The sequence below is a fragment of the Hippichthys cyanospilos genome, chromosome 19, assembly GCF_059441005.1.
Source record: "Hippichthys cyanospilos isolate Australia breed blue-spotted pipefish chromosome 19, RoL_Hcya_1.0, whole genome shotgun sequence".
NCBI classification, from domain to species: domain Eukaryota; kingdom Metazoa; phylum Chordata; class Actinopteri; order Syngnathiformes; family Syngnathidae; genus Hippichthys; species Hippichthys cyanospilos.
In genome coordinates, this window is record NC_142387.1 from 1,725,349 (window position 1) to 1,737,454 (window position 12,106).

At 37.7% G+C, this 12,106-nt stretch overlaps 1 protein-coding gene across 1 annotated transcript in view; it reads left to right on the top strand.

Annotated features, from left to right (window-relative positions):
* The first annotated feature begins 1,000 nt into the window (after nt 1-1,000).
* mak (male germ cell-associated kinase) overlaps nt 1,001-12,106 on the top strand; it is a 33,426-nt gene continuing 22,320 nt past the window's right edge. The window contains exons 1-4 of the mRNA XM_088441843.1: nt 1,001-1,149; nt 2,314-2,611; nt 6,479-6,533; nt 10,871-10,992. Coding sequence (XP_088297969.1) covers nt 2,511-2,611; nt 6,479-6,533; nt 10,871-10,992 — 278 coding nt within the window. The 5' untranslated portion in view covers nt 1,001-1,149; nt 2,314-2,510. The remainder of the gene's footprint in view (nt 1,150-2,313; nt 2,612-6,478; nt 6,534-10,870; nt 10,993-12,106) is intronic.

Sequence of the window (12,106 nt, forward strand, 5' to 3'; positions counted from 1 at the left end):
GTGTGTAAATGGTTGTTTGTCTCTGTGTGCCATGCAATAGCCTGGCAACCAGTTCAGGGTGTCTCTTGCACACTGCTCAAAGATGGCTGTGCCTATCCCAGCCATCACACCAGTGACCTTGGTGAGTATAAGTGGCTATTTAAAATGGATGGATGGATGACAGCGCTAACACTGTATGTACTATGTGTATATATGGGTCATTCTAGAGTTGGAGGACATTTCGGGTTCAACATTAAAAAAAAAAAAAAAAAAAACCTTCACTTTTTGGATTTTCTGCAACATATTCATCAGGTAGGTAAACAACTCTCATAGGCTTCATTAGTACAGATTACAGCTCATTGCTACACTTTTTACTACATGATTCATCAATAAATCAAGTTTACTCTAATCACAGTAACAGGATTGGAGGTAACAGGATAGCAAATTTGCACTGCTTCTTATCAGAAGGAGAAACTATTTGTTTCGCAAGATAATACTGCTAGAGGACAAACTAAGAGGACAAACATACTTATGCAAATAAGAAAGAAAAAAATCATGAAAAAAAATCCTTATCTGAGTATATACATAACAGAGTTGTATGACGTAGTGTGACACACAAGTAAGGCTAACTATCTTATAAAAATATGATAAACCGAAAAGAGGATTTTCCTTTCTTCAGCTATTGTTTTGGAAAGCTCTTTGATGATGTCAAATCCAGCATATCATGTGATACACAGGCTTGCATGCTTTTTGTGGGACACACATTCAATTAATAATGATAAATATTTGAAATGTTGTTTATCAATCTCTCTCTCATTTGTGATATGTCGTTCCAGAGAAAAAAGAGAGAGAGAAAGAGAGAGAAAGAGAGAGAGAGAGAGAGAGAGAGAGAGAGAGAGAGAGAGAGAGAGAGAGAGAGAGAGAGAGAGAGAGAGAGAGAGAGAGAGAAAACCACAAGCCCCACAATGCGTTTGGTTGTTACTACAGTCGAATGCGTTCGTGTATTTGTTACCATGGAGAAGCGGCTGGTCCGCGCGCATGTACACGCACAAACACTTGCACAAAGGTCTTATCGCAAGTGCTAGACGTTGAGTGAATTCCATGGAAAGAACGCGTCGATATCAGCCTCAACAGACAGCAAGTTAACAGGACAACACCTTCGTGAAAACGGTGGGTTTTGAGCATATACATGTGAGACCTTTAGATTGACTTGTAGAATTACGAGAAACGCTGCCAAAAGCTAAATTAATCACAATTGGTACTGCTACACCCTAATAGATGTCAAACACAAGTTTAAGAAACAGAATCGTTAAATTCACATTAACCGGAAGAACGTTTTTGTTTCAGTTGAAACCTATTGTGGTTTTGTGAACGCCTTTTTTGTAATGCAAAATTAACAAATTATTTTTCAAGTTCGTTTTGCAATACGATTGACCTTGATTAGCTATCTAATGTAATGAAACTCGGATACATCTTGACTTCCTCCTAAAAACAGGGTGCCATATGTGATGTGAGTGTGGCGAGCAGGCCATCTGCCCTCCTGCTGTCCTTCCTACTTTGTCACAGTATTCTATAGCATATAGGAAAAGAGCAAAACCTTCATTGGCCTAATTTGTTGATCAAACATTCTACTCCCCTACGAAAAAGTGAGTAAAGTTTGTATTTCTGTAAAGGAACTACAAACACCAAAATTGCCTTCTCATTGTGGTCATGTCCATAAAAAGTGTAATCACATTACCTGGTTAATATAGTGGCTGCTGGACTTTGACAAATCAAAATGGGGACTTTTATCACCCAACACTTTTTTTATTACTAGAAGATTTTTTTTCCACTTGTCCACCTCATATTACAGCTTTAGTCTGCTTACATAGTCTTGTTTACTTAGGACTTCTTTTTAGTGTTCAGTTTGTAAAGTACAGTACAACGATTTCTTACTCAAGAAAGTTAGTATTTTCATTAAAAAAATTGCTGTTTCAATTATAACTTGCAATGTGACACTTTCTAAATTGTTTCCACTGTACTAATTAAAGCCCGTACATATTATAATACCAGTTTAGCAAAAGAACAGTGTCCATGTAAGAGAATAGTGAAGAGCCGTAAACATGGCAGTGATGTAAAATCCTATTTACATCCCAGTCGGCCTAATCTGCTCAGAGCTTGCTATGTGTCATCTGCTTTAGGTCTGCATGTCCAAATGTGACACACACGACACCGTTGTCACTGGAATAAAGAGAAGAGGGAGTGTTTGGTACTTTATCTCACAAAAACAAAGCAAATTGCATGATTTATTCTGTCATAGTTGATGATGAATATATTTCTGTATGATCCATATAGGCATGCTAATGGCAGACTGCTCACCAGTGGTGACATTCCATCCGTTCAAGATGAATTTCGAACCACAAATATCACAGAAATTTGAACACCTTCCCTGAAAAAGTACAAATGAACTGGCCTGGAAGAAGACGGGAGGTATTTCAAAAAAATCTTCAGTGAGTTGAGACTATTTTTTGATGAACCGACCATTGTGAGACATGAACCGCTACACCGCACTGAAGCAGCTGGGCGATGGCACTTACGGTAGCGTGATGATGGGGAGAAGCAACGAATCCGGAGAACTGGTTGCTATTAAAAGGTAAGGAAGATGACAAATTTAGTATGATAGATTTTCAGATTGTCAGAAACAGTGTGACCCTTAACCTGTACAACTCAAAAGAAACCTTGAGTGGAAGTTAAAAGAAGAAACAGATCAGGTGGTTGTAAAAAGGTGCATAGCCTTCCTTCTCGCATATTGAAAGATGTGGCTTATTTCAAAATTAATCACATTTAGGTTTATGTTAAATGGATTCAGCACCTATTAGCAGCCATTGAATGCTTTCTTGCTGAAGCCTTAATGTTTTTTGCCAACACTAAAAATCTTTACCTCATATTTACTTCAGTTTCACCAAATAATAAAACCACCCCAAAGCATGGTTTCATTCGTTTGAATGTGAATTGTTCATTCTGAACACTTCCACTTTCCTACTTTTGAAATGCTGTGCTCACTTGTGCGACCACATGATCTTGGATATTTTGTACATCCCCTGTCAAATATTTTTGTTGTTTTTTATTGACTGTAATAGTGGAAGAACGTGTGAAACTGATCTTGGTCTCATTGTTTCTCAATTACATGAAAAACATGCCATAGAAGAATGGTGTGTAAAAAAAAACAAAAAAAAAAACATACAGTGATCCCCCTACTTTGCGATTAATGGGGGGTGTCAACCCCCCGCGAAGTCTGAAACCCGCGAAGTAGGGTAAAAGTTCCTAGATTTCTATGTATGCCCCAATATAGCCACAGTAACCATAAACAATCCTTTTTATTTTTGCATGTTTTGCGTATTTTATTTCCTTTCTCCTTTATTATTTAACATTACATTATCCTTATTAACATTATTAAGATTATAGTATAGTCATTAAATAACTAATATTACTTAGTTTGTTGAGAATTTGTTCTCTCAGTCTCAGGACTGGTTATCTGCACCAAGACTCCGGTGAAAGAGTACGCAAGTCATCACGTTGAACTTCACATTTATTTTGGCTCATGTATGGTGTATCATGTAGTATCTGTCGAATAATAAATCAACAACAATCTTAAAGTCAGTAAACTAACATATAAACACTTAATCTATGAATTTACTGTATTTTCAGCCGACATTAGCGGGTTAGCAACAACTAACAACTACTAACTATAAAGTGCAACCTCTACACAAATGAACACATAAACAGAATAAACACTCATTGCTTACTAAACATAGGCAGTGGCGTGCGTTATCAACATAAATGATAATAAACAATAAACATGAGCTTATGTTGTTATTCACTACGTCACCGTAATGAGCCGAATGGCGCACAGAGAACGTAAAACAGTAAACGGAAATGCAACGTGACCCGACAGATTAAAAGCATGCATTTCAAAATAAGATAAAAAAACGTCATGAACTCTAACGCTTGAAGAATTCTTAACATAGTTATTAACTAATATTACTTAGTTATTTGATGAATAAAGTACTGTATAATGTACTTGTTTGCTTTTTTTTTTTTTCGATTTTTGCGCATTTTTTAAATTATTTTTTATTTTGAAATATTTTTAATTTTTCTTGGAAAAATCTGCGAAGTACTGATACCGCGAAGTAGGAGGGATCACTGTATATCCAATGTAAGATAAACAAGCATGTTGACAGGCAGAAGAGCAACAAGAGGTTTAAAGATAAGCCGTGGGTCTTGAAGAACCAGTTTTATCAAAGCTGCTGAGATAACAGCATCTACATACAGGCAGACTGAGGTGATTTTTTTTTCTTTTGGTGAGATAGAAGGTAAAGTGAGATTCCCAACAATAAACGTAATTTACACATGATGTTAATATAAAAACTAAAGCCACATACTTTAGAATGAGAGAGTAGAGAGTGAATATTTACGTTTAAAGGTGCAATGATTTATTGCTTAGTAAACAACTAATCAATGATTAATTAATACTGATATTTGACAATCAATACATCATTTAGATAGCTTATTTAAAAAAAACTGTCCAAGTGCTCTAAATTTCAGTTTGTCACCTGTGTTCTCTGATCTCTGTCATCCTTCATTGAAGCTGACTACTTATCTTTATGTTTAATCTATCCTGAGTAACCTCCGAGCACGAACATAATAAGGACCCCGACCAGACACACGAGGAGTTAAGTTCAAAGAGTATATTATAACAAAAAGCGCACCTCAGGCGTGGAAAACAAGAGTGTCTAAAAGGAATGGGAACGTACAAACAAAATTCACAAAGCACCAAATAATGGAGAGACTAGAACGTCTGGGCAGGTCAGCCCGAATGGGAAGGAAGGCAACGAGGGAGCGGCGTTTGCAGGAGAGCGACTAGAGCAAAATAACTACAGAAAACATCAAGTGAGCAAAATGCAACTGGATCAAAGTACAAAGCAAAAGATCACTAGGCGGTAGAATGCGGAGCAGCTGCCCTGGAGATTTCACTATGCGCGAGAGTGTGGCAAAGGAATAACCCAGCGTCGCCCTCTTGCAGTGGCCAGCCTTAAAAAGCCCACGATGAAAATGGGGAACAGGTGCGCTTGGCTGGTCACTCACCCCCCTCGTGGCGCAAGGTTACCCCCCCTCCCCCAGGCACGACACAAGCCAATACAGAAAACCCACAAGAAAGAACATAAACATGACATAATCAAAACATTTACTTGTACTTTGAAAATCAATGAATTTTTTTCAACATGATAGGGACCAAAACAGGAATTGAATCAGAATTTATTTGGCACTATCAATTTTAACATTTCCTGTTTTTGAACAAAGGGATGGAAGCAAAATGTTTAAATCCGATTTAGCGATGAATCGACACAATAATCAACACATAAATTCTATCTCCTATTCGCATGTCGCTGTGGTATGCTTAAAAACATCAACCTTGAAATTTCTCAGTTATTGTAATAAGTTATAAAAATTAAAATATTTTAGTATGTTTAGGAAGCTTTGGGATTGCCTTTGACATATATTAACAACAATAATAATAATAATACAATAAGAACACAATTTGAGTTGGACTGGAGTGAATACTGTTGGTTCTGTCTTTTTTTGAGTCTCATTAATGGTGCTTGACTGGAAATTTTCTTCAAAGATTCCACAGATTCAAAGATTCAATTAAAGTGGGGAGATTACATGTATGAAATCTGAAAAATGATTCACTAGTTGATTGGAAACTAGGCTAGGCGGAAATGCTTGTTGGATACTGCAACAAGCATTTCCGCCTAACCCCCCGCCCAACCCCCCCGGTACTTTTGATTTGCTGCCTCATGTTATTTTTGTCCATCAGAAGGGTAAAAAAGTTTTTGATGTCTTTGTTTCAACTGTGTTGCTGCATGGTTAAATAATACATGAGTTACCAAAAGACATGTCCATGGCTTGATTGTTTGGTCACCATGTAAGACAATACATGTGTCATGGAGAAAGGGAGTGAAAGTCGAGTGGGGGAGGGTGTGTCATGTTGCTAACGTGGTGCAAAGCGAAGGCCAAAAATGGCAGGTCCCTGATGAAGAAGTTTATGATATTCTTTTAGTGCTCTTTTGGTGGGTATCTTGCAACAGGGCTTCTAGTGAAAATAGCATTTCTAAACACACCATGTAATACTTTGCATTTAGCACTTTAAAATTATAATTAAATGTTGAAGTTTTATACAAAACGTTTTATTATATTAGGCACTATAGACTTTTGAGCTTTCAATTAATGAGATCCTATTGAGGAGCTAGGCAAGAATTTAATTTAAAATGTCTCTGTCAGACCTAGCTTTTTGTGTTTATAATATTTTGGCTTGTTCAGCTATATGAGAGGACCAAAATATTCATTACACCTCTTGTGTGATGCTCTGTCCAACCCTACAAACACCAAACACTTTGCTTTGAGCTCGTCATTGACAGCATAATACAAATTAAAAGAAACCTTTGCATTTCTTTCATAGAATGAAGAGGAAATTTTATTCATGGGAGGAATGTATGAACCTAAGAGAGGTGAAGGTAAGGGTCCTTTTAAGTTTGAAGTACCATAATTCCCCAAATAAAAGACACACTTTTTTTTTTCCCAGAAATGAAGGCCAAAGGTAAAAGTGCGTCCTATGAACAGTAACTTAAAGAGTAGCATTTTTTTTACTCTACACCAGTGGTCCCCAACCCCCGGTCCACGGACCGGTCAACTGCCGCGTGGGCTGCACCCAGAATAATGTTTTGGAAATGATTTACTTAAATGGTACGCGCATACCAAACGCAAACGAGGCGAAAAAGCGGAGAGTTTTGTATTGTAGTCAATGGATTTTGCGTGACTGGGCGCAAATGTACGTCGGGCGACGCAATGGACGCGAATGGAACGACGCAAATGGCCGTGCGCGGTCACGAGAAGCGAAATTTTGCCTTTCGTGTGAAATTAATTTTTTTTGTACTTTTTCCGCGTTTCGCGTCGCCACAGCCAATCAACTTCAGGAACATTCAACGGCTCACGCAGGGGGCAGGAATGAATAATGGCGGCCGCTCTGCGGTCGCCGGGAGCGACCCAACACGGCCAGCTGAGCTTTCAATACAAAACAGAGCCAAGCAAGAGCACTCACCTGGCTTGTCGAAAGGCAGAAGCGAGAACTTGGGCCAACTGGTATGTGCAGCCGTTTGCTTCACTGAACAGCTGTTGAACCATAGTTACTGTGCTAAGCAAACGATAGCGCACAATATAAATGTTAGGCGTTGACCGGTCCGTGATGATCAAAAGGTTGGGGACCACTGCTCTACACCATTCATGGAAGTTTGAAAGGGTCCTTTTAAGTTTGAAGTGCCATAATTCCCCAATTAAAAGACACACTTTTTTTTCCCAGAAATGAAGGCCAAAGGTAAAAATGCGTCCTGTGAACGGTAACTTAAAGATTAGCGTGTTTTTTTTTTTACTCTACAGTCTACACCATTTGAGGAAGCTTGATCTGCCAGCCACATAAGCTGAGTTTTGGACGCACATATTTTCAATAAGAGAAGCGAGCAGACCGAACCAATATCCGAGTCCATCCTTGTTCACAGACTGGAATACAGTTACAATGTACCTGATTTACGTTATTTTCATGTTGCGACGTGGAATACTGAGTTTTCTCATCCCCTAGTTATGACATTTTCCCGGATTTGCGACCAAAACAACTGTCATGACCCTAGGGTCAGCGATATATATATATATATATATATATATATATATATATATATATATATATATATATATATATATATATATATATATATATATCGCTGTTTCATTCAATATATTCAAGCTTCAATCTATATATTCGGTGTTTCATTCAATATATTCAAGCATCAATCAATATAATAGGGGTTCCATTCAATATATTCAAGCTTCAATCAATATTGTCGGGGTTTCATTCAATATATTCAAGCTTCAATCAATAAATTCCCATGTTCCACAATGTTGGTACCAATCTGTTTGTTGAGTTACCTGACAGGTGTTGTCTATCTTCTGGAGTGCTGGCATTGCGGTATATATACAGGTAGGCCTGGTGCTAGTACTGTTTCCCTATGCAGGCGTGGCCGAAACATTGTTGGCCAGCGGGCCACAGTGGATGTCCCAGGCCGGCGGGGGGATAAAATTAGGTTTTATAACCATGTGCACGGCCATCTCAGAAAATGGTGTGGCCACCTACAATGCAAGTTTTGGCCCATACAACATAGATAAACTCCTCCGTTTCCTGGATGTACTGTATCTTGATCTGGTCCCAGAAAATTAGAGGGGTCTCGAAGGGCCTCACCTACCCGAGTTTGTAATTATATGGGACAATGTTAATTTCCACCCGGGTCCACGCATCCAGGGAAGGTTCAACATGCATCCAAGAATGCACAATGTGTTCTTGCCACCATACTCTCCATTCCTCAATCCTATGGAGGATTTTTTCTCTGCTTGGAGATGGAGAGTGTATGAACACCATGCGGAAAGCCAGAGGGCTCTCATGACTGCAATGGACGCTGCCTGTGAGGACATAACAGGGGATCAGTGTAGAGCATGCCTCAGGCATGCACGACGCTTCTCCCCATGCTGTATCTCAAGAGACAACATTGGATGCGATGTGGATGAGAATCTGTGGCCGAACAGAGCACAGAGACTGGATGGCCAGGAAGATGAGGCTGGTGACCAGGAGAGAGAGGGGGGTGACCGTGACTAAACAAAGGGATTTCATTTTGAAGCATGGATGAGTAGTTTTGGGAGACAAATGACATTTTGCTGGTTATCTGAAGTGTTGTGCAGAACTGCAAGTCTGTTTGGCCAAATTGCTTTATAGTCATGAGAATGTCATCTCAGTTTCAAGAAATGAGCCAAACCAATGAAGAAAAACTGTAAAAATGACTGGAAAAAAAAACAGGAGGAAATAAATAAAAATAGACACATTCTACTTATTCTGTCAGAAGCCACACATCATTGACATTTCTGAGCACACATTAAACATTCTTTTTCAAAAAAGCATGTAACATTATTTTACTTCAAACAACTCTTGACTGTGTTAATGAGTCCCCAGCAGTTGGAAATAGTTTTTCAGATGGCACTCATGTGACCGGAATACAACTGTAGCACTTTGCCACAAGTTCCTGCACAGGATACTGGTGAAGGTGCTCTTGAACTGTAAATTAAACAGATCTGTGAGGTCACTCATGTTGGTGAAAAAATACAACAAAAACCAAGGTGAAATCTATTGTAATTCATCAAATACAGTGAAACCTCGAGAATGGGTCTGATTTATAAAACTTTAGACCTTTTCAAACTTCATTTGTCAATACAAATGCCCCCCCCCCAAAAAAAAAAAAAAAATCAACCTGAAATGGCCTCTTTAGTATCATAGGAGAAATCTGTTACCAAAAAGAAATAACTTAATTGTTAATTAATATTTTTCCACAAAAAAAATCAATATAAAGTGTCAGAACTGCTTTAAAAAATATTATTAAATATTTGCCCACAGCAAAATATTAGACATAAAGCATCCTGTTTTGGGACTACAGTAGAGATTAGGTTTTAAATCAATAAATCATTAGTTTCATTATTAATAAATACCGGCTTTGTCCCAAAAAAGAATAATCAACATAAAGTGTCAGACCTGTTCTCAAAATGAAATAAGTAAGATGACATTTTTGTCCATAGAAAAATATTCAATGTATGGAATCATAGTAGAGATGTGTTCACAAAAATAAATCATTAACTTGACAGATAATGAGAGGTGGCACATGACAAGTTGGGTCGAAGCATTCTAGTATGGGGGAGGAGCTGGATTTTTTCAATAAGGAAATTGAACAACCTATAGAACATTAAATTTGTTTTATGTACTCATTTTTCTGAATCAATTAGTTAATTCAATAATTGTTTTTAAGAGGATTTTTGCATGTTTGTTTTATTTAAAAGCACGAGTACCCCCGTAAGTTCCCTCAAGTACCCCCATGGGTACTACTACCCCCATCAGAGAAACACTGGTCTATACACTGCAATTTCTGATAATTCACCATAACCGTAAATCTGTTTTAACTTTTAACCCAGATGATCTGATCTTTTCAGAATTTCAAATTCAGTATTTTATATGCACCCTCCTCTGAAGACATCTACAAACTTTATTCTATCACAAAGAGAGTGCCACCTCGTAGCATAAAAGAAATTATTTTTTTTTTCATGTTCTTTACTACTGTGTTGAGCCCGCTGATTGAATACACGTTTGATGAGAGCTCAGTCCTGATGACAACTTTGATCTTGTTTTTCACTGAAGTACTAGTGCTACTTGGTGGTTGCAAAAAAGTTTTTATGTCCTGTGCTGAGTCAAGAATTTTTTTGCTCAAATTTAACTTACCAGTTGTATTTTTTTAACTAACGTAACTAGCAACAACAACAACAAAAAAACCTGAGTAAAAATAACTAGAAAACATCCTGATACAGCATTTGATATTTTCTATAAGTTTTCTAGAGTTTTCTAGAGTCCTAATTTGCCACTGTTCCAATGTGCCAATATCCCAACGTGCCTTGGACTGTGCAGGCTATTTGATAACTGATTTGATATCATTGATTTTCCAATAATACATGGATTTGGAGTCACAGAGCATGAGCTTGCAAATTATGGTCGTAAGCCTGTAATTCAAACCCACATGATTTAGTTTCCTAGTCATAAGAAAACATTTCAAACACAAAAAGTATTACTGTAACTGATACGAATCTGTAATAACACTTAGGTCTTTTTGACCGTTAACAAGAAGTTCATTCAATTAATTATATATCTTTCAGTAATCTCTCATTTGTTTTACTATCTTGACAGCACTAATAGTTAATCCTGCTTTTTATCTGTCAGTCTCTGAAGAAGCTGAACCATGCAAATGTTGTGAAGTTAAAGGAAGTCATCAGAGAGAACGATCACCTGTACTTTGTATTTGAATATATGAAGGAGAATCTCTATCAGCTCATGAAGGACAGGTAAGAAAATATTATATACAGTAATCCCTCGCTGTATCGCGGTTCATCTTTCACGGGTTCGCTGCTTCACGTATTTTTTTACAGTGTGGATATGTTTTACCGCGCATTGTGGGGCTTTACTGTTGTCTCAAAATAAAATATTGACGCTGTTCTGTATTGGTTTTTCACCTGTCAATTTATTACAAAAGGCAAGAGGATCCAAAAGCTTGCTTTCGTCTCTCTTGTGTCTCTCATGTGCGCAAAACTCAGCTCACACACAAACGTGCTAGTAAGCACATTGATTGACAGCTTGGTCTCCGTGAGCCAATCACGTGACTCGTAGGCGTGCCGAGAGGAAACGCACGCGTCTGTGTGCTTACATAGAGAGCAACGGAGAAATGCACAGCTTTGGAAAAAGGACTTTTACCTGGATTTCTTTTGTAATAAATTTAAATTTCAAGTGTATTATTATAAGAGGCTTCACTTTAATTCGAGGTCTGGGCATATCCGTTGATACAAATCTTCTTGCTCAGAAAAAGAAAGAGTAACCCCCGCGATAAACGAGGGATTACTGTAAATCAAATGTCAGGAGGACATACAGTACATCATAACTTGAATGTTTCTCCCATATTTGAATTTTTTTTTGGCTGTACATTTTCATCACATTTGACTTTTATGAATCCATAATAAAATGATCCATGTGTGACACATGACATTGGACTGATTTATGGGGATTCTTTTAATCTGCTGTTTACAGAAGGAAAATATTCCCAGAATCAGTGATAAGAAACATAAGCTTTCAGATATTTCAAGGCCTGTCATTTATTCACAAACATGGTAGGTGTGTTGAGGTCCTGTTAGGACTTACAGTTTCAACTAACTGGCTTCAACTTGCAAGATTCCCTCTCAGATTCTTATTCTGAAAAATTGGGGAAAAACAAATTCATGGCATATAAATTATGAACTTTCAACATGGTATATGTATTGATTTCCTGGATGGAATCTTGTAGTTTATGAGGTCACCATCACTGCTCTGATTTACATAACTCTTGCCTATTTCTAGCAAACCAGTCGGTGGAGGCCTGACAAAACAAATGTACAATTCCTGGTCATGTTTCCACACATCTAGTTTGCA